General features: G+C 36.6%; 1 protein-coding gene across 1 annotated transcript; it reads right to left on the bottom strand.

Annotated features, from left to right (window-relative positions):
• Positions 1–2,529: 2,529 nt before the first annotated feature.
• Positions 2,530–24,929, bottom strand: LOC116178486. The gene is made up of 2 exons (XM_031497996.1): positions 24,782–24,929; positions 2,530–5,120 (listed from the first exon to the last, which is right to left on the bottom strand). The coding sequence occupies exons 1-2, from the start codon at positions 24,797–24,799 to the stop codon at positions 4,164–4,166; spliced, it is 975 nt and encodes a 324-aa protein (XP_031353856.1). The 5' UTR covers positions 24,800–24,929; the 3' UTR covers positions 2,530–4,163.
• Between the last annotated feature and the right edge of the window lie 2,839 nt (positions 24,930–27,768).

Below are 27,768 nucleotides of genomic sequence, written 5' to 3'. Positions count from 1 at the left end.
TTCACCCCTCTCCGTAGGGAGCTTAACCCGTAAAATTTTAAATGGAATCCTATGGCAAATGGCACATTATTTGAAAGTCAATTTAATCGTGATTACTAATCTGCTTTGCTTTTTAAATTCTATTGATTCGTTTCGGAGAACTGACAGGTTCACTTAAGTGAACAAACAAATTGAAGCGTCAAAATAAAATTTTAATACAAGGTGACTTAGATCGTATTTATTTTGTTTTTTTTTTAGAAAAAACCACTTCAAATGCGAATTATCTCCGAAACGATTCAATAGAATTTAAAAAGCAAAGCAGATTAGTAATCACGATTAAATTGACTTTCAAATAATGTGCCATTTGCCATAGGATTCCATTTAAAATTTTAGGGGTTAAGCTCCCTACGGAGAGGGGTGAAGTGAAGACTTGGGTTCGTGATTTGTATTCCAAAGGTGTCCCCCTCGAATACAAAATTGACGTGTTCGAGGATTTTTCGAAATTTCTAAATTTAATAGTCTAAAAGCCCTCTGTATACTTCTCGTTGGGCCACTCTGTATATTCCTTGATCAATTTTAATGTAACTCTGCTGGCAATGTACTAAATCACTCCTGCCCATTTTCAAAATTCCAATCAGAGGTGACTTGTTTTTTTAAGATGTTTTGTAAAACATTTTGTTCAGTTTTTTAATTGCATCAAATGTAGGATTTGATTAGGTACCATTCTAACGATATAAGCGCATATTAGTGTTTACCGTTCACATATTTTTTGTAATTCCACAATTTCTAATAATTCAGTGTTTTTCTATTTTCAATGCCTCTCAGTTTAAATAAAAATATAAGAAAAATAACAATTATTTTAATAAATATTCAAAATGTCTTTGCCGCTGTACCAAACATTGGTTGATGCATCCTTTGACACACCGAGCATATATAGCTGGTGTTATGGATGCGAAAGCAGTGCGAATGTGCATGTTCATATTCTTTGTTGTTGTTAGGACTTTGTATACAACTCTTTTCACAGATCCTCATAAGAAGAAGTCCAGTGGTGTAAGGTCTGGAGAGCGCACTGGTCATATAGCGCCTATTCGGCGTATCCGGGAAATCAGGAAATTGTTGATTCATCCATTGTTTAACGTTTACAGCAAGATGAGGTCGGGCATCATCGTACTGAAACCGCATTTCGTCGACGATGTGCACCGGAACATTTTGAAGAGGCAAAAGTTGAGTACCTACCTACTTAAAAATCATAGTAAATAGCACTGCTAAATTATTTTTTTTTAAATTTCATTTTTTAACAGAAATGTAAATGCCAATGAACCGAACTTCATTTTATTTTGTATTAACATTTTCCAATATGGCTTTTCATGGTTTACTATTCAAATTGATCTATTGCAGCTCACACATTGGTGTAAATAATGCAAAATTATTTATTTTATCTTTTAAAATGAGGTATGAAAAATATGAGCTTTTGTTTTGTTTTGTTTGGGGTAAATGTTTTATAGTTTGAATTGGTGTTTATAACTTTTAACGGCTTCATAATTACTGAGAGGTTTTGAACATCGAAAAACAGTGAATTATTAGAAGTTCTTGAATTACAAAAAATATGTAAATGGTAGGTATAAATACTGACATGTTTATACTAATCAAATCCTACATTTGATGCAATAAAGAAAAACTGATGTTCCATAAAAAAAAATCAAGTTACGTTTAATTTGAAAATTGGAGTGATTTGTTTTAACACAAAAAAATGTAACTTTGACCGTTCGGTGTTTGTGAGTAGGTACAGTTCATGATTTGTAATACTGCAGAGTCACGACCTTCTGTCTTATGACGGCGATATTCAATTTCTACTGGACATCTACTTTTTGAAAAAATGACGAAACGACTCATTTTAGATATCATGTGTAATAGGTACATAAAGTTACACATAAACTGACCAAGGAATTGACATATATGCGTTATGCATATAATAATATACACAGTTTTCTATTTCAAAAATGCAACTTTGATATAAATCACTCTGTGTAACAATTGTAATGTCGTTGAAAATATTTTTAGGTTGTAGCCTTAAGAGTCCTTCAGCATGCCCCGACAATAAATATTAAATATATGCCTTAATTACCCTACAATCTTCCGCCCACCCTGTATATACTAATGCCACAATGAATGCTTGAAACCAGAAAGCGGACGATTATTCAGCTACTATAAAGGAGGTTTAGGAAAGAGTTCTTACTAGACTGTACGATAATTTGTCGCATCATTTAAGTACGTTGGCTGCTCTAAAGTTTATTGGTATACAAGTACCAAATTTTGTAACCGAGGAGATACTTACCAACTTTAAAAAATGCAGATATTGAATCTTTTATCGACTTTTAACCTGATCACTGCCGTGAGCTTTTAGTGTTCCATCGTTCTTCTAAAGCAGTGACTTAATTCATTTTTAAAGTTGCTTGTCAAGGTCTCATTTGAATTTTTTTTCAAAGTGGTTAACGGATGTTGCATTTGAGGTGGTCATAGGGAAGGAATGGAATGTAAATTAAAGTAAAATCCATGTAAATGTATATATATTAATTATATATATACGGATTTATTCTTAACACTAACATATTACATGATATCACATGTTACTTGCACACAATCAGTGTTGTACGTAATTATTATTGACATCACGTCGATGTGGGGACGAAGTACAAGTAATTAAATTTATAACTAAAGCCTGATTTCCATCAAGAAATAAGAGTCTCACTTTTAATTCTTTTTAATAAATAATTCTATATATATATCGTTGTAGTTAGCAATAAATAAATTTATTTGTTAATAGAAATCAAGCAAAGAAACAACGAGTTTCAAAATTTCTTATTGCAATCTTATCAAAATACTTTTAAAATTTCATTTTCGCAAATATATCAGTTTTAGAATAAAACACAGCTATTTTCCATAAAAACTGTATAATATTGATTGCCTTAGTTTTCATATTAAACTATTTTGTTAAATGGAATCTCAACAAATTAATTACATCATCGTACCACAACAATTTACTATTTCAATTTCTTCATTATATAACAGTATTACTTGTGCCCTTGTAGTTTATTCCTCTGTTAAAAACGTAAGAAAAGTATTTCAAAAAATATTTTCTATGTTGCACTTATAGCCATATCTTTGTATATCAAGAATACGCCCCCATTAATTGTCGCAACGATAGCTGCCATTTTTCAATTCCATTGTACCATACAGGTTTTTAGAAAGACGTATTACTCGATACAAAATTTCTTTTTAAATAAAAAACGATAATTGTCATGGCAAGATTTAATTATTATACGAAATAACTTGTATGAATCTCATTATAGCCATCATCTACAAGAAGTTAGGACGGTTTGAACGAGTATCATTTGTTCGGTTAGGTAAAAAAGTTGTGTTTAAATAATACTGGCTCACATACTTCTTTTTGACAACGGCTAATGATCGACTAGATTTTGCTCCCGTATGCTATGTGGTTCTCCTAAAATAATTGACAAATTTGATAAAAATGCCGCATAAAAATAATTCAATTGTTAAATAAATAGAAATGAAAAGTGTAAAATAAAAAAGAAATGTTAACATTCGCCATTTAGGTAACGGAAGAATTTTATGCAACACGTAAAATATAATACTTTAAAAGTTGTACTCTTAGTACGGTAACTTTAAAAATAAAGGAACTCGAACGCCGCAAAGTAAATGTTTTTGAAATAGCTCGGGAGACTTAAAATATAGAAACCATATTGCCAAGTTTGTAAATTCACACATCATTTAAAATTTTTTTTAACATATATGAATTATTATTATTACAAAAACTTGATAATCCTAATTAAAACTCTTATGTACAATATGTACAATAAACGCAAGACTATATACACCAGGAATGCCCAAACAGGGACAATAACACCAGCTAATATCAATAAAACAATCGAAACTCGCTTGAGCTTAAAAATATTGAGCGACGGAGATCAACCACGTTGGTAAGTCAACAAAGGGTTATTTATGTAAACGCCTAAGTACCATCAAAAGTACTTTGAGTTTGTATTACGAGATAAAAATTCCGTTATTAAATATAAAAATAAAAATAGTCAACAACAGCTGCACTGCACTAAAATGTCTTTAGCTAAAAATCACAACCGGAAGGAGGCAGAAGCCGTAAGTTAATGCTACGAACCCCCGACTAAGACGTGCATGAACCCGTCCCAATCGTCCGACCTCGACGTTGACGGTTCTTTCCACTCTTGCGTCATATCACTAGAGAGTCCTAATTCAGCGTAGAGTTCGTTGTTATTTAAAGGTTCTAAGTCCGTTTGCGCGGTAAGGCTCAGCACGGATCCCCAGTTGATCGGTTTCGTCATATCGTCGTCACCGATGCCGGAATCGGAATCAGGAAGCGTAGAAGGAAAAGGAGTGGCACGACCGGACGAGCAGGTCATTTCCCTGAGAGTTTGCTCATAGTTAGGTTCAGGAATAACAGGCGATATTCTACTTGGCGGTGAGAGTTCGGGAAGATTCGAGTAACTAGGTTCGGGGGGATCCGTTTCCATTTCCCTCTCTAGCCTCCTTAAGGTATTACAAATTAACACAGATCTACGTAACGAGGGATCCGAACATTGTCGGTATCTCGCTAATTTACACATTGAAAGATTAAGAACGGCTAAACGTCTCTGTCGGTAACACGGGATGTGACACCATCGCGTCCTACCGTCGCAGCACCTCGTCCGTTGCGGCGGCGCGGCGCCCAGTTCCAGGTACGATTTTCCATTTTCTTCGCAGCGAATCGTCTGCTGTTGAGGAGGCTGATAGTACTGCCAATAATCCGGCGGGTAGCGGGGATACTGCGGGTACCTCGCGGGTTCGGGTATTCCCGGGATTCGATCGTCATCCGATAGCTCGTCCTCGAAATCGTCGTCGTCCTCGAAATCGTCCGTAAGGAGTGTGGCGGTGAGCGAGGGTGTTGGAGAACGCCACGTGTCACTTGGTACCGCCACTGCTTGTAGACGAGCTATACAGTCTTGTGCCTCCCAACGACCATTCTTTGCTGGAGATAATTCACCTGGTGCAACCGCTGCTTCTAACTTTCGTTTCCCTGTGGTACCCTGCAAACCCATCATGGCACAGTTCTGTAAAGAAAAATTAAAATTAAGTACCACGCTCATACGGGGGCACGCGTTATATTTAAACTTAAAATGGGATTTTTTGAAAATTCCAAAAATGTAGGCAGCATTTTGGTTTAATTACACAGCGTCAGTCTCCTCATTTATATTTTTTGTAACAACTCGCCTGAGTGAATACCTATACATTTTCGAACTAGTACCTATACACAACTTGATTACATAAGCCATTATAGATAGTTGTGCACGGACAGAAATAAAACCTTATAACTCATCATTCCTCCCTCAAAATTTACAAACTGACAATAATATCGTTTAGGGATCGACGTATACAGATATTTAATATCTGCATAGCGGTTGCCTCGCCGATACGGCTGATATTGAGGTATCGATACATTCATATAATTACCTACGGGGCGACGACAGGGCGGGATTATCTGGAAAACGTGGAATGAGAAATGCACCATTCCCGCTTATCTGAACGTACGCGTCCAAAAAGCTACTTCTGCGGTTGTTTTGATCTTGGTGTATGGTTTTGATCTTTTGATTCGGCTACAAAACTCACATAATATGGTGCACTCTACATAATTCTTACAGTCTTTGCAAATTTTATTTTGTGTGAAACACTTCCGCACAACAAATATTCTCTGACGAGGGATACTTACTGCACAACTAAGCATCTAAGAACACGAAAATTCGCAAAGCAAAGAGTGCTGTGGGAAATAGAAGAAAGACTCCAACGTGTGTTAATTAAAAATTTGTGGCCTTGAGAAGACGAGCCGCCAAAGTGGACGCTTTGCTCCCATCGGGACGTGAAATAATAAACAAGGGAAATATTTGATAGTGTGTCACAGTTTCTCGTAACTTAAACGAAATTGATATCTTCAAAATAAAAAAATGGCTGATATTGAATTCGGCCAAAAACGACGTTTGATCGATGGCGAATATCATTAAATCATCTTTCTTACGGCAGTGTGCCATTAAGGCTCGTTCATAGTGCAAGCGAGAGCGTTAGCGTTGCGTTTGGGCGTTCATGGTAGAACAAAATAAATTTAAATGTCTCAGCCACAAGAAGTTCGATTAATGGTACTCTTGGAAGCGCCGTATCTACTGAGAAGATTGCGGAGAAGCCCAGTGAATTCACCCCATAAATAGAGATCGCCGATTACACGTGCGGTTCGGATAATGTATACGCAGCTTTAACCTTTTGAACATACTTATTTGCGCACCCAACATTTATTACAAATATGAGAGGTGAAACCTTGGGCGATTCGAAATGGTTTTTTTTTGTAATGACGTCACCCCGAACTTTGCCGAACACGTATTTAATTAATTTTGGGCTTATTTTAAAACGCGAAGCGTCGAAGAGGTCTTAAAAATTCACGAAGAGTTTCAAAATGTAAATGTATTTTGTTTTGTAATATGGCTTTGTCCAATAAGTGGATGTATATCTGTTGGGCAAATAAATATTATTTGTTTATTTCCACACATAGTGGTTGTGGTACATGAGACGGGTCGTGACCAAGTCGTCATGCAGATGTGGCTTATTATTGGTTAAGGAACCTTCTTACGATGTTAGCCGTTTTCAATAGTATGGCTTTTTGCATGTTGGTGTGCAGGTATTCCGGAAGTTGTAACGTATTCAAGTAGCGTGTAATAGTTTTCGCTGTTAGTCCGGTAACAGATATTATAATTGGTACTATTGTCACTGTATCCTGCTTCCATACCTCTTTTAATTCAATTGCAAGTGGAGTGTATTTTGCAATTTTTTCTTGCTCTTTGTCTAGAAGGTTCGCGTCGTTTGGTATTGCTATGTCTATTAGATGTGTTTTGTTAGTTCTTTTGTGAATGAGTGTAATGTCTGGTCTGTTATGTGGTATTGTCTTGTCTGTGTGTAATGTCCTATCCCAGTATAATTTGTATTCGTCGTTTTCGAGGATGTTTGTTGGCGTATATTTGTAATATTGTGTTCGTGTGGGTACGAGTTTGTGCTTTAATGCAAGCTCCTGGTGGAGGATTTTCGCTGCGGTGTCATGTCTCTCGGTATAGTCCGTACCCGCAAGCATTTTACATCCTCCTGTAATGTAATAATAATAATAATAATAATTATTATTATTATTCAAGATGGGTTTTCAGTAACGTTAGGGATTCCATTTTAATTTCTGAACGAAGAAAGAATTTTAGAAGTACCGGTCGTTTGTCGCGTGAAATATTGGTTTCCTATGGCCATCTATTCAATGCATTGAAATGGTATTTTTAAAAGGATACATAGCCCATATGTACACAACCAATTCGGTATTGCATAAATAAAGAATTCAGTTAGAAATACAGCGAATCCTTTTCATCGAATAGTGGGTTTACACAATCATTATCATAAGTTCACTATCATTAGATCATTAATAAATAACCAATAGAAACAAAAGTATGGTTTCGTTGGTTAATGACGTACAATAAACCGTTGATTCTATTGGATATTTTTAATGATCTAATGATAGTGACCTAATGATGATTGTGTAAACTCACAATAAATCTAAGTATATCATTTGTGAATTGAATTCCTAGAGCAAACGGTTAATCTTCATTGAATAAATTTCAACTACTAAAAGGAGCTTGAATCCATTTTTTTAGCTTTTTAACAAAGTCTAAATCCTTTGTATAAACTCACACGGTCATGTAGTTCAAATGGTTAACGGCAAGCGACTCACCCCCGTAATCAATTTCGTTTTTTTTACACTTGCGCTGGTAAAAATGCTGAGACGAGAGTTTGACTTGACTTGTCCCAACTTTCCTGATGTGGCTGACCATCAAGGTGCCCCCTCCTGCCATGTACCTATTTCTAAAAATGTGGCACTGGGTAGTCAGCACAATTAAGCACTTGCTACCTACTTAGGCACAATCCATTGATCGTGAATTTTGTGCTAATCGGGGGACTCGCTTTGTTGCGCAAAAATTCTTTGCCAAAAAATTTATAGAGGCATTCGCAGCTATAATCAATGGTTTCCATAACCCCCATGATAATCAGCACATAAATCAGGTACGACTCTCTCTTTGCACGCGCTCTCATCTTAAAAAATGAGCTTTACGTCCGGCATTTGTTATTAATTGATTAGAAACAAAATATAATCCTACTACTATACAAATAAAATTATATCCATGGGTTAAATTACTTCCCTTTTGTTACATATTGAAAAAGGGGTGGTTCCTTATGCAATATATCAATTTTTATTTTGTTTCTTCGGGCGGCCCGCAACATGATTATAACATAAAATACGAAAATGGTAAATTAGACAAATTACGAAGTACAAATTCTGTAGCTTGCGCACGAACTACGATATTTAAATCTCGCTATTTCGGACTTTCTAATTTTTGTCTGGACGGCGCGAGTGAACGTTCGCCTGCCCATATGCGTTATTGTTTCCCCACAAAAAATCAAACAAAATTATCTTTTAAGGGCAGAACTTAATTATTTCCAGGTCCATTAGAATAATGGTTTAGAGTGGATGGTGTGGTCGGTCAAGTCGGGCCAGTTAAACAAATGAAGGCCGCTTAGTACACCTAAGACACGTCAAGGTTATCACGCTCTTAGTTCCATTATAAGTAAGAACTTGTGAAATTGTCAGTGGGGAAAACGTTCAGAGCGCACAATGAAAATTAAATGCGGCTCGCTTGGTATTTACTGTTACTCACACATTTCTCATCTTTACTGAGTAACAACTCGAAGCACACCTATCGATTAAAATAGAAACTGACAATAGTTTTTCGCAGAGCCGAAAATTCATTACGCGAATTTCGAAATAAAAAATAAGGCTTGCGTTGTTTCAGTTCTTTATTCATTGTTTCAGTTGTTTGAAGAATAGGAAGCTCGATTGGTTGCCTACTTATAGCAAGGAACGTGAATGAACAAATTTCTTAACGTGTGTGATGGGCTGCCTACCTTCTAGGGCATGCGAACTATGTACTTCCAAAATTTTGATTTACATGGAAACATTTTTTAAATCGTTTAGTGTACAAGTCATTTGCGCAAATTTTGACCATACTGCAAATTTTGGTAACAACTTGCAACTTTATTTTTTGGAATACAGCTAAGTGCGTTTAATTGAATCGTCTTCAACGTAGCTGTGGAAACACAAAAAAATCACAATTTACTGCCAGAAACACAAGAAAACGGAAAGAATCGCCAAATTGACAACACGTAGTGATCACAAACAGCTTATTACGAGTAGAAACGATACCTCGTAATTATTCCCTTTTGGACTATTTGCGCGAGACGCGAAACTTGTGTTAGTACTTACCACAATTTTAAGACGGTGAAAGAAATTTAAGGATAAAGCTAAACGAAAGAGAAACATTTTTGACAATTTGCAAATAGAGAAAATTTGAGATGGGGGTAAATCATTTATCGAATTTGCTACTTCTGGTCGCCGCTCTTCCAAGACCAATTCATTCCTGTACAATGAATTGTGAATCAGCAATATTAACTGCCGAAAGAATAAAAATTTAAACTAACTGTTACGACAAAAGAAAGCGTCATTAGACCTTTAAAAAATCGTACCTGGCAATGCGTACACACGATACATTTTAGGGGATGTAAAACGTTGGCATATACAAGACCCTATGAAAAGCTCCCCGTATACAGGCAGCAGGCACAAGGGCTCGTACCCTAACTCGCTGTGCGTGTACCCTTAGAGCCGGAGCCCTCTTAAAATTCGTACTCTGTTTCATTACGGTTATTTTTGTATGGGGTGTTTTATAAATAGCTAAAACGCCACTTTGGATATAGCCAAATAATTTCGCGATGTAATATTATTTCTGTAAGTTGTAGTACATATTTTTGATAAGAGCAAATCGCAAGGTGTATAAATCTCCCCTCTATTATCATTTGTCATTTCCAAATATCTCGACTGTTGCTTCCGAAAGAGAGTGAAGCTCCCCAAAAAACAGCAAGAACTCGAGAGAAAATATAATAACAAAGTGAAATGTGATTATACGAAGATGATAAAGGACACTATCCCTTTTTTCGTGTAGAATACACGTACGCCGCTAATGTTTTTATGTATTTTTCTTATATAGGTTTCCCTAGTCTTAACGGTTTTTGTACAGACACATGGGCTCGATAATGCGGGATTTACAATTTCGTCGTTTTTTTCTCAGATATTGAAGTCAATACGAGTTGATATTGAGTATATAGGGTGCCCTTAAGATAATACTATCGGTAAACGTGTATAATCTCTACGTCTGCGTTATGAAAGTGTACAATTTATACAGGGTTTCTATAGTCTTGAAATACGCGTCGGCGATTGACGTTACCGTTTCAACTAAAATATTTTTGTATAGCATATTAAATTCTCTTTTCAAGAATATAAGACACCAAAGATGATATTGAAAAAAGATTCAAGTGATCCAAAAAAATCAAAAAATAATTAAAAAGATGCAAACAGATTTACAAGTATAAAAAAAAATGGTTCAAATGATTAAAACAAATTTCAAAAAAGTTTTTTTAAATCTTTTTTTACCGTTTTGAATCAATATTGAATTTTTTAGTGTTATCTTTTTGCAAAGATTTTTTTTTGAATTAAGGAAATATTCTGAGATTGCAATTTTTTTAATTTTTCCTCGTATCTCTTACGCGAATATTTTCAATAATGATTGTACCATTACAGTTTGACACAAAAGAGCCCATAATGCCTATATTATTTTTTGATAGCGCTAACAATTACGGTGATACCCTGTAAATATGATGGGTCTTGGTGAAAACAAGTAAACGTACAATTTAAAAAAATTAAAACAAGATTCATTGACAAAGAAATGCTTTGAAGTGTTTTTTGAAACAGTTTGAACTTAATAACTTGAAAGAATTCAAAACGTTATTCCTATGTAAGTGGTGCAGAATATGTAAATGAGCCATGAAACTGGGTTTTATGGTTATCAAGAAAGAGTGGGTTACGGAGATTTCGATCGTGAATGCTAGGTACCTCGAAATTTAAACTTATTATACAGATATGAAGGTTCATCAGATACCAATGATTTGTGAACCAGACATGCAAAATGCAAATGACGTCTTTCGCCCATATCCAAAATTCTGTATGCATGATAAATATGGGAAATATGTCTACTACAAGCTGCCATGTGACCTTTGGTGGAAGCGGAAGAACATATTAAAACGGTATATACATTAAAGCTTTGCGTATGCCGTTTGAATCAGCTTATTGACGTGGAAGGAAATGGTTTAAGTGACAATCCACTGCTAATCATAAACTATGAGATTCCCGAACTAATTTAAGTGGTAAATCTTTCAGATATATTTTGTGATGCACATCTCGTACCACGTCTGGAGCCGATCCAGCTGCTCATTAATGTTTCGCAGAAAGTAATTTAGATTGTTACAGTGTAAGTATCTAACTTTTGGGTAACTGTGAATGTAAAGACGTGTCCATGTCAAAAACATATACACAAAAAAGAAGAGGCCCCAGTATTGATCCATGTGGAACCCCCATCCCCATGTAGCCAGGTAATAAAATATTTGAGTAGCTTCCATCCCTCAACGTTCTTACCGTCCGCGTTTTGTAAGTAGCTTTTAAACCAATAGTAGCGGTAGGAAATAGTAACACATAATGCAACTTAGCTAGCAAAAGATTGTGATTGTGGCGAAATTACTTAGCCTTATCTGGTGTGGCATTGACTAGTAGCGGTTTGACCAGGATTCAGAAGCTCGTTGAGGACGAAATTCGTGGGATCGTGTAGAACATGCGTAACAAAACTCTTCCAAAGGGTTTATTTTGGCTCAGATTTTTGTAGGCGCTTATCGTTCTTTACGGTCTTAGCGTGAATCATCTCATTCTGACTGTTGACAGGGTATTTTAAGAAGCATAAAAGTATTTGCATCTGTGGAGGTGATATAGCAAATCGGGAACGGTCACCTGCAAATAATCGACGAAATGAGAAGAATACAACATTTGGCTCGGGTTCATTAAAGCTATGCGTTTTCCTGATTTTCCGACAACATTTTGATCAAATGTTGACATTCTGAAACTATTCCACAAAAAATCTATTATCCATTAATCTGAACATTGTATATATCATGTGAGACTCATGATCACTCACAGGATGATCTAACATATTCAGAATAGTATTTTTTGTCTTTGCCTAGTCACAGGGGTTGTCTGTTCAGGACTGTTGAAAGAATAAATCGAGAATAGATATTTTTGAATTCTGCCTTTTGCAAATAGATAGCTTAGGTTTATAGAGTGAAAGATTTCGTATATGAGCCAAATTGAAAAAAAGGAATTCTTTCGCGGAATCATTACTGCATTTGCTGCGCATTTTTAATAACGCAAATATGATCAATTCACTTGCGATCCCCCTCCCCACGTAATAAAGTGCGATCAAATATGAGTTGCTGTCGACTCGCCTTTGGAAGTTCAAGTACGATTTCCCATGACAAATTCCAAAGGTGACTATACCGCAACTCATTTTTTATCACATGGTAGTAGCCTTTTAACAAAAGATTAAAAAAACATCTGCCTTCATCCTTTATCGTTATGAAAAAAAATGAGTAGTAAGTGGCGTTAAAATTTTTGTTTCAACTGTATCATCTCGAAGTGCAGAATTCATGCAATCGCATTTCGCTCATTTAATAGATACGGAGAAAATAAAGTTTTTGGTCTTAAGGCGAGTAACTTCAGCGCATTTTCCATGATTGATCAGTGCTTCTCGAAAGGTCATATGTAACGATCTATGTGTAGGTACAAAGGAAAATAACTAATGGCATAATTATTATATAAGAAACTTAACATTGCGTAATCTGCGCATGCGCACAGCTGATTGATTTTCACAATATGCGATACGCTTGTGTTTACTAGCAGAATATTTGATTAAAATTAAAAAAATATATATTATATCTCCATAAACAAGACAGTTAACATTGCGTAGTTGGCGCATGCGCACATCTGATTTTTACAATATGCGATATGCTTGTCTTTACTGGAAGCATCTGTGGTTAAAATTTCGAAAAATATCTCCATTTTGCGCATAAGCACATCGCATTTTTATAGCATACAATACGCTTGTATTTACTAGAAGATGTGTTTAAAATTTAAAATTCCCACTAGAAACAACCAATTTTCCTGATTGCAGAACTAACCAATAGAAAATCAGCAAAGTAGGAAGGCCGCATTTCCAAAAAAATCGAGGGAACGACATTTCCTAGATTTTCAAAGTACTCTTTTCGATCGCACTATCAGATTGTGTAAAAAATCGAATTCAAAAGTTTTTAAAATTCCCAAAAAAGTTTCATCACCAGTTTCGGTTTTCCTTCATTGTTGTCGAAATGTGTTCGGTTACCAAACCGAATTGTTAGTTTAGTTCTTCATGCAATATAAATATATCAATATTTCTAAAATGTTAACAAAGTTCAAACTTGGGGTAGGCATGTATCTACCAATGGACAGAAATAATGTGTTCTATGTAAAATACGAGCCAGAAATGAAAATTTTTGTTGTTAAAGCTAAATGTGCAATTAATTCAGATGATGAACGTAACGTTGTGTAGTATGCACAAAGCCATATTCTTCAAGTGTGATTCGTAGGTACAATTAAGGGTACAAACACATAAATGAATAAATGTTAGATATTGGGGTTAACTAAAAGTTACTAATAAATGCCCACCTTTATTAAGATAATAAACATTCGTGCATCGCTGTGATAATTTCGAAAGTGAAAGGAGCAAATCCTGACAGTTATCAATAAAGTTAAGTGAAACTAGACCCTCTAATATAATACCAACCCTCCCCATCAAAATAACCCCAACTGAAACTAAACTAAAGCAGGAGAGGACAAAATATGACTGACTCAACAAACTTTCAAATTTTCCATAGCACGCAGCGCTCAAAGCTATTTTCCACATTAATTTTCTTCAGAGCGGAGAACAAAGTTCGACGAAACCCTCCAAAAATGTATTCCCGAAGTTACCCCGCATTACGCGTAATCCTTTCCACAAAAACGTCCTGCACGTCCTATATCACAAAAAGCTTACGAAAAAAAAATAGGATGGAAAAAAAGGACAAGAGAGGCGTACGGAACGTTTTCATCCCCTACACAAAGCTAACGAAAGACGGAGTTCGACGAAGCGGGGCATTTTGTTTTTGCACTCGGTGAGGACAGCCGGGGTGGCGTAGGTGCGTTGCTAGGGCAACGGACCAATGAAATTTCAAGCTTCCCCACCACTCATTCGGGCTTGAGCTTTTGCGATAGGGATCCTGCAGGGAATTTATTTTATATAAGCTTTTTACCCTCTTAATAAATTTCAATTTCGAAACGCATAATATAATATTGAACGAGTCGTATTTAGCAAAAGTTGTTAACTATGTACTTTTTTAATGTTTTATTCAATTTTCAAACAAAATTCGCAAAACCCTTTCTCTGATGCCCCGACGACGTGGCACCGCCTACATATGATATATTTGATTTCGATACCTTCAAACCCCTTCAGTGCTCGCAAAAAGCACGTGTTTCTTCCACTGGATAAATACAATTGCTTCGTCTCTCGAAAATATTCCATGCATTTCAGGTATTGCTGGCCTACTACATCCTAATGAGGAAATTTAGTAATTGCGTAAATTTTATGAATCAGGCATGGCAGCTTCTTTAAATCGAAGAGCCTACGAACGTCTCCTAGTATTGGGGATAAAACAAATGCATAATTGTGGTTTGTGAATGTAGGTACGCAATTAAATAGTAATTTTGAACTGAAAATTTCTCCATAGATTCTAGCTAACGGGAAATTCACCTACTTAAAGTGATTCAACAACGACCTCCAACAATGGAAACGAGCAAAAGTGGACACGAAAGGAGGATAAAACACTCGGACCGACGCTCATTAAAATTGGTTCAATACCGAAACGTCTAAAAATTGACAAGGCGTGGGGAATGCATCAAGCACGATGTCATCCACGTGTTGCATTCAAACAAGTGAAGCTTGCACGACGGTCACATGACTCTCAAGTAGCGCCTCTCCGTATCATCAATTCAAACGACAAATCAGCTTTTTTTCACAGTTATGTGATCGCGCTCTGCAGCAGTATTCCTACGTTCTTGTTAGTGAAAAGTTCAAAGCTTGGCCTTCTTTTATTGCCGAACACAATAGAATTCTAACGGATCGTACGTACTCGTCGAGCTTCGTACGGTTACAATCCAAACGAATGGACCGAATCGCTCCTTGTAACATTTTCTCTTATCGTAGAACTGAGGCCCCGGCAAGGATATTCGCAATAGAAGCTATAGTCGCTTGCGACCGTGTCGTTTTACATGCCAGGCAAGCGAAATGAGGCTTTTCTGTATGGCGCATTGCGCAGATACGCCGCTATAACCCTCTAATACCTACCACATCCCGACTTTCTTGATCACACTAAATCGTTAATGATTGAATCAATTAAGAAATTATTTTAAATAGTCGGCCGCCTTACTCAATTCACAACTTTGGGACAACCCATTTCATCAGAAACGTTCTCAACTAAAAAATGGCCCGAAGTCATTTACGCTTCTTGCATGAACAGATGAACTACTTTCTACATATACTCGCAGTAGTACTTTTTGCCTGCACTCTCATATTCAAAGAGTCGTTGGCGCGTTCGGTTTGAGACCTTTATTGCACCTGCACGAGCCTTAATTTCAAATGGATAATTTAATTAACTGGCTAGTGGAAACAATGCAACAAATTCGGCCCCAGGAAGACTCATCGATCATATTCGGCGCGATATATATTTGACCAACAAACATTCCCTTACAGAGCATGTATCTCGTCTTGAGAATATTCACCCTTTCCCTTTCCTCCAACGAGAAGAGGAAACTCACTCTGGGAAAATTCACGTTCAGGACAATTGCAAGCGTACTTGTCCTCTTATTATAACTGCTATGCACCTACACCTACTCCCCTATATTTTCCTTAGAAGTTAGGTCTTGGGAGACGAATTTACCAATGACTGATTTTCTTAAAGATCATCTTTCCGATGAAGGTTCTTGATTAATTATTAAATTTTGTTGTAAGGCCAACATTTCAAGTCCGAATTTTACGAAGACGGATTCAATTTTCTACCTATAGTTACGCAATAATTTCGTAGATATGCTCTTTCAAAATTTCTACGAGAAGTCCCACATCCCCTCCTCTTTAAAGGTTTACTCTATTCCTTTGACATACCTACCTCTTCACATTTCAATTTACAATAATTGAGCTAACAAACCTATCGCAATAGGAAGGGGGTTAGTGTATCTCTTCAATCTCTCAGAAATATTCATTTTTCAATTTCAAATTCAAATATTTTACAAAAAATAAAATGCTTCTACGTTTATTCAGGACTTAATTATTACGGTGATCCGACCCCTAGAATTTAATAAATTACGAAAATGTAGAAGGACCATAGAAAAGACTTTCTTTAGCAAAACGTTGCATCTGGTTTATACTAATTATCTCTCTTGAATGTTTCCCTAGGTTAGTATACAGCTCACACTTTCTTATTGGTTGTTTTTTGCATTTCCGCAAACCAAGGGATAACCCTCGAAAAAATTCCAAGAAATTTTTTGGAAAAATTGTATAGGTAAATTAAACTTAGAATCTGGTTTACAATTCACCTAACCATCACTTCAGCATATTTGACTACACATACTAACAAATTGTCAGAAAAGGTTATTCAATTAGCTCCCCTGCAGAGCTTTTAGGGTTGGTAGTAAACCTCTATCTCTCGTAAGTATACAGACTTGTTTGAATAAGAAACTTTTGATTTTTTTAATAAGGACCCACTAGGTTCTTATTAAAATCATGTGGTTGCCGATTATAATTGGATCTTGAAACTTGGTACGGGTACGGGTACAATGAACGAATATTAAACTAAAAGGAAAATAAAAAAAATAGAAATTAAGGATAGGTTCGATTGTTAAGTTTAATAATGCGCTCGGTTCGGTTCCGAAAATAATGCTGTTCGGTTCATTTTGCGAACCAAACCGAATTTGTTTTTCTAAATACATCCATTTAATGTAAAATATCTTCTTCATTTTACTATCCATTATTATTTGTATTTTCATTTCGAGGAATTAAAACATGATACAAGATTCTTCTAAAAGATCATATATGACATCGTTTTCCCTTAGTGGATTGTGCGTCTCGTGTTTTCTTTCGTTTTTTTTGCAGAATGGCCTTACACTTTGCGGGTTGTTCTTGAATTAAATAGCAAAAATGATACCAGCGAATGTAGAGCTAAAAACATGACCTTTGAATCCAATACCCCTTTCTGAATATTAAAGAATGTATTTTTATTAATAACTCGAGAATGCTTTGACGAACATTTTTTAACATATGGTACAGGAACCATTTCTGTTGGTGCTACAGCCTTCACAATATTCTCTAAATGGCTTTATAGAGGGCGCTACAGCAGACATTTACGCAACAGATCGTTTCTAGTAGATTTATCTCCCTCTATAAAAAAACAGAATGTTGGAAACGGAAGTAGATCATTTTGTACGTATTTCGTACAGTGCCGATTGCAGCGCTCAATCTGGTACAACAACTAAAACAGTTAATCAATTAATGGTCCTTGGATACCTTAACTTTGTCATGATAACTGGCACCCTTTCTAGTTCCTGGCGATTTTGCTCAGCAATGTAAAAAAAGTTGCATGCTTAGTGTAACGTGTTCCTAAAGATCAGAGGATGACAACTTGGCATGTGTGATGGTACGATGGCTTCCAGAGCAGAGATAAAGCAGTAGAGGAAATTATGTGATTGTGTACAAGGGATCAAACAGATATCTCAAAATCCTACCACAGCGACATCTACTATGGACAGAATCAATTATTACAACAGCATGATACTCAGGTTGTCCAATAATCTTAGTTGATCTAACATGATAAGACTACGATCTGTTGTAGATTACACTCCAAACTGTCCAGAAACTCCGTGTCTGAAACCAAAACATTCGCTAGGTTCTAATCTGGCGGGGTGTGATGGATGATTAGTACATTAAACCCCTGGTTGCTCTTAAATCATATACCAAGGGTCCAGCAGTTCATATATGACAATAAGACTTCAGTACGACTGGGAAAACTGCGTACTTACTGAAATTACTATACCTGCATGAATTGTGTGTCTGTCTGCAGGTTACAGATCTCAGCACTGATCATACGCAGCACAGCACGTTGCGTTTTTTACTTTAAAAGTTTAACCCGTGGTGGTGGGTACAAAAGGAATCTGCGTGTTGGCACAAAGGGCAGTCCAATTTTCTATATTCGTTTATTTCAAAATAATTTGACGATGGTTATGTATGAAAAAGGATGGGGTTTTACGATTTTATCACTTGCAGTTTACGATAGATACCTAGTTATTACAAAAACATTCCACATTGTATCCTCAATCGTATCCTAAGTTGTTAGTGAACGCTATAAACTTAAAATATTGCGGTTCGGCTTTCAGAAATTCGATTTCCTGTACGCTTCCAAATTTCCAAAAGGAGTCTCGTAAGTGTTTTATATAAAAATCTGGACGTTTTCGACTCTGGTAGATGTTCTCTGGATTTCTGTATTTTTTTAGTTTGCTAAATACAAAATTGTTAACTTTCAGCATATAAAGCAACCCTCCAAGACCGCTTTTACACGGCGATACTGTTTGCTGCGAGATACTGAGAAAATATATCAAATACACTTCGCAGACTTTGCGCATTTTAAACTGCTCTTTCGCAGTGAGGTACTTTTTCGGTCAAGTATTTTCAGTACAGTGGCGGGCTAAGGAAAAAGGATCTTTGTGTAAACAGTTCCATATACGAAACAATAGCCATCTGTCCCCCAAAGACTGTATGCGAGAAGTATGCGTATCTCCATAAAACTTTGAATCCAGTTCGAATATGGAATGACATTAACAATAAGCGATTAGTTACGCTTTCATCTCATATGGGTACAATTTATATTTGGGTAAGCACTCACGATACACCAAGGGTGTTTTTTTTTTGGACTACCAATGTAGTGATGGTATGCAGGAATGTTTACCGCATTACGAGCATACAGGAAAGTCGTATATCTCTTTGCTGCATCACGTTTGTTGCTGTTAGAACCACGTCTCAACTTTCATTTTTGTGCTTCACTGATTAAATCTCAAACTCAATAGAAGTACTGTTCGCCATGTAAACGCTCAGCTCATCGCTGAATATTGTAATAAGCTACTTCAGATAAAGTAACTCTGACTATAATGATTAAAATACTAATAACTCTCTTCGATATTGATTATGATGGAAGTCTAGAACTTCAGGTTAAGTTGATGAAAAGGGGGTTAACCTCATGATAATAAAAACAAGATATGCTAGATTGCTGTTCCAAATTCGTCCAGTCCGCGCATGACGTCACGTGGAGCTTAAAATTTGAGTCACATGGGGCTTAAAATTTGAATTTAAAACAGGATACTTATGTGATTTTTTCTTAATTCTAATGCAAATACTAAAATTTCTTAATTATAATGACTTAGGAGAAAAAGTATGTGGAAATTATAAAAGTAGGTACACGCAGGATATGCCGAAAAGTGTGAAGAAATCGTTAAGCGCATTGTAAAAATGGGAAATTAGCTGTGATACATCCAACAACAGAACATGGTATTTTGTTGAAGCTAATTCACAAATTCCACAAAAAGCACCAAAATCGCCCACATGCGGAATATCATATCTTTTATTGTTTGTATCATGCGTTAATCTCGAATTTAAACCTTAATATTTTTAAATTCAGTGTTGCCAAATTGACGGAAGTGTAGTTGCCAATTTGATTTAGAAAAAATTAGTATATTTGCGATATTGTTGCATTTTGGCAAAATCAGGCTAATGTGATCCAATTAAAAGCATCTAGGGGTTGAATTACATTACAATTACATAAATGCCAACAGAATTGTTTTCATTGTGTCTACTGTGAACAACTTTTTAATTTTTCTACAAAAGTGGTTGTGACGCTGTTCCACTTGAACAACACAAACAACTTAATTAGATCGCGACGACTTTAGTCTGTTACTTTCATAGTTTTAAATAGAAAAAAAGTCAAGGAATCGGACAAGAACGATGGAATGAAGTAGAATAGCTAGATTCGACATTGCGTTTCAAGTCCATTATATTTACGGTTTGAATTTTATTCCCCTGCGGTTGGCAACGTTTTACGCGCGTATCTTAAGCCACGGCCAAGTGATTGTTGCCGACAGGCCACGTGGTCATCATAGTCACGTGTCCCACTATTAAAATAACCGCTTTCTATTTGCTAATTTAAACGTTCGTATAGTTAAAATAGCTGCATAAAAATAAATGTTTTGTTTCAGCTGCCGTAGAAGACTAGTTTAATTAATCTTCGCTTAATTACGCCAATATTTGGGTTTAGGCGTTTTGTTTGAGGCAACATTTTGCGAGCGCGAATAAGAATGGTATTTGAATGTAGGACGGACTTACGCTGTTGCGTCCGTGGCCTAAATTGGTTAAATCAAATGTGAGCAACAAATAAAATTCTATTGTGCCTCCCGTCTCGGAATTTGGTCAAACGCGAATTGGTTATTTTTGCGCTTAAATAGGGAGGCGCGAGGTATCGATTTGTGAGACGGCCGCAAGAGGATATAAAATTGAACGCATGCAGTCGATGTTAATTTGTAGATATCTTTAAATCGTGTCGGTTGCGACTTGTACAACCACTAGATTAGTGATACACCACACGTAAACAAACCAATAATGCAATAAAAACAGCAAGGCAGAGGGGCAGGCCACGTGCTCTGGACCCAATCGCCGCTTTATTATCGGAAGTGTGACATTACCTGCTCCTTCATTCATGTCAGATCTCTAGATTGTGTTAGGTCAGTTACAGGACCAACCAATTGGAATGATTAATGAAGCATGTTTTGCTGTTTTATGGCGTTTTTATGAGTGGTCTAGTTGGCGGCGTATTGATGTTATTGCATTGTTTCGGTTCACACAACTAATCGTTTGTTTACAGTCTGTCAACAGGTGTTTTATGGTATTTTATCTGTGTACAAAGTACATTACAAGTGAAGTGAGTCCCTAACTATTCTCGTCTCTCTCCGTCTTTAATGGCGAAAACGAATCAAACTGCGTTTTCGTAAAAACGACATTTTCTTTGGCAGACTTACAGCATTTCCGTATCAATGCGTCTATTTATAAAAATGGAACGGTTACTACGAATATATTGTCGTATTTTTGGAAACATTATTACAATTTTTCATGCTCTTAACCTTGAGATTGTATAGATTTGTTTATCTCTTGTCATTTGAACTTGTTTATAACCTAACTACAAGTGTTTATATTTACGCAAAGTGATACGTGGGCTATCCAGAAAATAAGCAATATGTTGCTACGTTCATGTCCAAATAACTACGATCTCGGCTACAATATACGAAAATGCATCAAAACGTTGGGATTTTTGGATGTCGAACGAATTGTTTATCAGGTCGTCGACGGAGAGAAGAGATACACACTGGTACACTGAGGATGGTAGTTCAAAGATTCACGCAGTACAATTACTATTCTATACATAATAAGGCCAGATCACCCCTCGTCAAGATCAGAGTCGAATTAAAACCAATCCTATATAAATAGCAACCAATAAAAATAATAGCGATATTCCCTTGAGAAAATGGACTAAAAGTCTACGAAGTTCGAGCTCATCAAGGTAATGCCTTTTTTCGTTTCGCCATTTCGCGAAATTCACCAAGGACACCCATAACCAGAGGGGTGACCAGGCGGAGTTCAGCCCCAAACTAGAACGTGGTCTTGCTCCCTCTGGAGACTGGTTCATTGTTGAGACGGTTCTTTTACAAAATTCGAAAAATAAATTTAACCTACTCAACATATTACAAATTACAAAATAACATTTTCCCTAGCTTAAATGGTCGGAAAAATGGACGGTTTTGAAATTTTTCTTGTTAATGTATGTACAAGTATAGAGTGTGACACGGAATTATTTTTCTTTTTTTACCTCATTCCGTAAAAATCCAATACCTATGGCGTCCATGTTACACACAATAATTATACGGAAGCGTCTCATTGAGACTTATTCTGCTTTTAGTAAAATACCCACTTCCGATGCCCTGTTTTCTGTAGTTGAAAATTTTATTCCATCAAGCGACCTCACCAGACACTTTTTCTTTGCAAATGCCCTTTACCAACTATCTGACTCGAATATTAAGTTCTGGCTCCATAGAATTAAGAATCCTCCCGATGCTCTATTTTTCGGCACTCCATTCTCAAGATACCTATGTAAACTTTGAACACTTTCCGAAGACGTTGGTCAATAATATTGTGGCCCTATGAGTCGGGCCACAAAAATTACGGGGGAAGGAATTAATTTATTCTCTCGTCTCTCTCAAACCAAAGTGTAATCCCATCTTCCATCTTAGTTGATCGATTATCTTCCATCTTAGTTGATCGATTAAAAAGTAAACACCTGTGTCCTGTTCAATTTGTGTACAGTATGTCCTAATTCGAGAGTGACCATTAGAATTTCGTAAGTGATACGAAGTCGATTACATAGAGGCAAATCAACTTTGTCTTTTAAACACGCATTTTTTAGTTGGGAGAATTTACCCACAAAAATAAAGGTGGCTATGAAACAAAAGCATTCATGGTAAACTGCCTACAAATATTTGCAAAATAAAGTTTCAGATAGGTATCCTCTACTGTTGAATCTTATACTGTATCACAAAAGATGTTATTTTTTAAATATAAAAAAGGAATTTCTTTGGTTCTGAGAAACTCTAGCCGAGAATAATACAAAATACGTCAACTGAAAGGCTTCTGCCTCAATGCATTTAGCGCTAGTTCTGAGCAATGTTAGTATTGCAGAATAAATTAATAAAGAAATACGTCAAGACAGACTGATATGAAAGCAGGACTGTAGTCAGGAGGCGGCCAGAACGTGCAGCATTAACTTGCAACGGGGGCCTCCCTTTGAAAGTTAACGTTGCTCAATCTAGAAAAATGTACTCCGTGGACCGTGACTCATAGCAAAATAATAAATTATAAATTTGATTCATACAGCAATACTATTTTTGAAACCCAAAGAAAAGTCTCTCAAGGTAAATACCGCTAGTATTGATAGGTGCTTTATTTAAAAACTTAAAAAAATTGTAGTCGTTTGTTCTGTAAGAACTGGCGTGAGAATAGGTGTCGCTGAAGGTTTAAATGTAAGGAATTAATAAGATATTTCTTGTAGAAATGGATATGGAAATGGAACTTGGTTTCTGTCTTACTTTTGCTTCTGAATTGTCAAAACAGATCTCATTTTCGCCATCGTTCTCGCACCTTTCGTCACCAAAAACACAAAAGAAATCAACGAACTTTTTTTTCCGAAGTAAGATAACTACCGCCAATTTTTCATTGGTTGCTTTGGTTCTCAATTTGCGCCGCAGACCAGACTAGTAAATTGTCAGCGACATCCTGTATACCTAGTTTTATGCGTCAAGCTCCAGAAGAGAGAAAGAGACGATCGCGGCGTGGAAAATTTCCAGCGTCCCAAACCCACCCAATTACTAAATCGGCAAAGAGTGCGGATTTGGAGGATTTTAGGTTGAGAAAAGTTGTAGCAGCTATTGATATAAGGAATTACTTTTGATGGTAGGTACGCTTTCACTCCTTTGGTTTGTCATTTTACTGCTTGCACAACAAAACCAAGTTCTAAACATTCATTTGGATGCTACCTTTAAAAATGAATTCGATTCACCTTTAGGGAAAAATTGAAATTAAAAAGAAAATAAAAGTTTTAAATGTCTTTCACTTGACGTGCACCAGTTATTGAATGAACTCATATCGTCAAATCGTGTGTACAGCAAGTCAGTTACGCCCCCCGATCACCATGGAAACGACACCAACGCCGAGTTGTATAAGACTCGAAGCCTACTACAGAAGTAAACCACGAACGGCAGAAATAATCGATAGCGCTAAATTTTTTAACAAAAGTTTGAAACAAAAAATTAAAAAACGACAAAGGCAGTTTTTTAATAACAAGGAGCCGTAGTTGACACAAATTAATGCCGCCAAATTTCTAAAATTCTACACTAGGAATATTTTTTTTCGGAAAAACGCGCCTAACGAAGTTTAAATTTTCAGCTTTTCTAAAAAAAATAAAGGTAGCGTCGTAAACCGTCTGACCGTGGCGCCGTCTCCCCTCTACTTTTCTCTTAGAGTACAAGACTAATGCCCAATCGCCCAACTGAATCATGCGCGATACGTAGCACGTGTGTTGTACACGACGCCGGGTGAAAAACCAACTGGTCAACTTCGCATAAACTATTTCAATGCACCGCGATCCCGCTCGTTTCAAAACAAAACACATGCGGAGATAGCATAGGTAACTAGATTGAGTTTGACAGTTGTCACGTGGAGTTAAAAAGCACGTTTTCTTGATAGAAAATCGCTTAGTTTTTCTCATATTTTTGGCGTGTTACATTCTGCAGTTCACGCTGGTGTAAACTGAGCAAAAACCCGCTAGAAAATGCCAAGTTTGAGGTAACTAAATTGTACTTATTTACAGGAAGAATGCAAACACTGTTGAGGGAGACTGAGGGTTGTTTATTTAGGTGTAATTTGTTTCATACATCTGAAGTTTACTGAGGTGATTTTTTTGCGAGAAAACTTTGGGGTGCTGACAGAAATTTGGTACGTACCTGTGATTCAAACCACATGATTAATTCGCGCCGGGGGTTGTCATTGTTGCGTAATGCAACATATTCACGAAAAAAGCACTATCACATCTAACAGCACTATAATGAAACACAGTGCTACACGGTCTAACCAGCGCAAAAGTTAGGCATTTAGCAGCGCGGAGACCGGTTTCCATTCGTACGTTTCCGTCACGATTCGGTCCACCTGCATTTTGTACCCACAACGGAAAGGTTATGTTGATCGTTGGTGGAATTATTTCAAGCCAGTTATGAGGCGGGATTACAAAATTTCAAAATTATTTTCATATTAAAAGTTTACACTGCTGGTGCTCGCAGCGAAGTACCGTGTACGTCGCACGGAAGGATTGTTTGAACGCAACCAATATCGAAATCGGCTGCACGGTTGATGCGTTCATCGTCTTAATTATCCAATTTTTTATTTTACAACAGGCGAACATGAAAAATACGTAATCATCAGCATGGGACTAAATGAGGCTTCTGCTAATTTAGAACAAGAGCGAAAAGCGACAGGCTCGTCGAATTAATTTTAAGAAATGAAATTTGAAAGTACTAAAATTTGAATTTTCGGTTTTACCAAACGTAGTGCTTAAACACACGTTAACGTAAGAATAGCTATCCTTAAGTTATTATCAATTACAGTGACTCAGCCGGATCCAACCGTTCCTTAAATCAATACCATGTATAAAAACATAGCCTTTCTCTCTCTATTCCGGCATTTGTAGTTCCCCACGAACCGGTTGGTATTCGGTTAGGTTGGGTCGCCTAGTTCCCTACAGTAATCAGTTTCTTATACACGCCTCTCTCTCGAACGCGTAGTGTTTGTATAACGCTCTTTCTGTCTCCTGACGTCACAATTTCAGTATGGGTAGATGAGCTACACTGTACTGCTTTCATGGAAAGCTACAGCTCCGACCCTCCTGTCTATTTCTCTCTACAGTTTGCCAGCGTAATCATACAAAACTTGCAGCGGCAAACAAAGCAATCTCGCTTAAATGTTCATCTGGGCGTCTACGCTAGTTACATATAACCATGGAATGGATAATTTCGAAACTTCTACCCTGTATTTCAAGCATAATAATGGAAATAAGATAATCAAAATGCGTTCCTATACGACTAAAATTATTTATTCGCGTTAGGAGGCGAAAATTAAAAAAAAAAGTAGGTCCACAAGGACGCGTCGCTTGAAAATGTGTAAACATTTTATTTTACAAGATCCGTGATATAAGTACTCCAACCTACATTGCGGTTTGGACAATTCAGACTGACTCAGTCAGTAGTCTTCAGGGAAGGCCCTGCATTTCTCCGATTCGTCATATGTGCGCATGACGTCACCAATATCACAATACCAATAAAGCCGATTGTCACTCGTTTGGCAGTGTACCTACTCGTACACGCTAAATGCAAGTCTCAGCTAATTAAGAAGGAAACGGGGCTAAATAAGACCTAATGCTCGTTTCGAAATATTGTACAAGTCAAAGCGGAAAATACCATTCGCGTAGGTATTCCAGAACAAAAATTCCCAACTCCACATTCGATTCCAAAATGGCATCGACCCATGCAATAACCACTTGGAAAAATGTGCTTAAAAAGCCCTTTTACAAGAGCAAACGCACCGAGACAATTCTCGATGAAGAGTAATTAGCAAATGATAAAGCGGGCGAAACTCGAAAGAATTTGAAAGTTAAAACTGAAAGAAAAATACGAGTAGCGCTATTAATAATCGACTGTAGAGGGCAGCACGTCGGGCATCGGTTAAAGGAAACCCAAACGTCTATTTTTAAATTGCTTAAATATTAAAATATCGACTGAATAAATAGGCACATCCAGAGAGCTACGCGAGAAACGAACCATTATCCAGGAAGCAAAAATTTTATACACCAACGGCATTAGTTTATTGCAATATCCGTACTTGTACTTTCCAAATCTGACGTCACTGCGCATGACACCTATTCACAGAATTAGTTGCTTCTAAAAATAAATTACACTCGGAATGTTGTAATGATGTAGAATAAAATTTTGAAAAGAGGACTAGGTTTTTGAGCAGAAGTTGCATTCGAAAACGTCATCGCGTTCAAAATTACAAATTCATTAGCGCTATTGATTTTAGGTGGTTGCACGGAAAACGAGAAAATTGTTTTTCCAATAACTTGTTCTAACTCGCACAAAAAAAATTAAGCCAAAATAGCTCAATATGCGCATTATTTAATTTCTCTAAATTAAATTTGGGCGCGTTGCGTTTGGAAAGCGTGCGTAAATTATTTTTTAAGTCTGAGCCGCCTTTTATTTGGCGCCAGAATTGACGACGATTACGACCGGCAGAGTTCGTATTTTGTTCAATAGAAGAGTTTTTGCCGCGAATTTTCAATACATCTGACGGATCATAGTAAACATAAAAAGAGATGGATGATAACGGTCGAGTGAACACACAACAGTTGGTACGCGAGGGAAAGAAGGACGGCAGCTGATGAGAAAACAAAGATAGATTGCTCGGTTCGTTGCGCGGCCAAGGCAGACCTCGTTAAAATAGAGACCAGTGTGGGAGGAAAAACGGGCGATTTTTCGAAAGGACAGGATGTGTAGCATATACACATTCTCTTTATAATCGAATCACTCACGCCACCATTTTGTTCAGTTTAATTATTAATAATTACGAGCAAAATATTTGTCGCTCAAAGGACGTATTAAAATAAAATGTAAAACGGTCTTCAAGTACGCCTGGATTGTACAAGGAATGAGTTAATTAAAGGAAATGGTACAAGAAAAAACGTACCATCATTAAATCCCTTGCAATATATCTAATCACATGCAACTTTCTAAAAGCAAAAATTAGAACAGCTTTTTATTCACTATAAAAGCTCTACAATATCTGAATATTCCATTCCTTTTAGCCCAATTCAATTGAATCACAAAATTTGTGTATTTAAGTACTCTCTTCGGAATTCGCAATTGTGAATTGGCATGATTTTTTT

The sequence above is a fragment of the Photinus pyralis genome, unplaced genomic scaffold (genome assembly GCF_008802855.1).
Source record: "Photinus pyralis isolate 1611_PpyrPB1 unplaced genomic scaffold, Ppyr1.3 Ppyr1.4_LG1, whole genome shotgun sequence".
Lineage (NCBI taxonomy): Eukaryota > Metazoa > Arthropoda > Insecta > Coleoptera > Lampyridae > Photinus > Photinus pyralis.
Note: the sequence above shows the minus strand (reverse complement) of the source record. Positions and strands in the feature narration are given on the sequence as shown.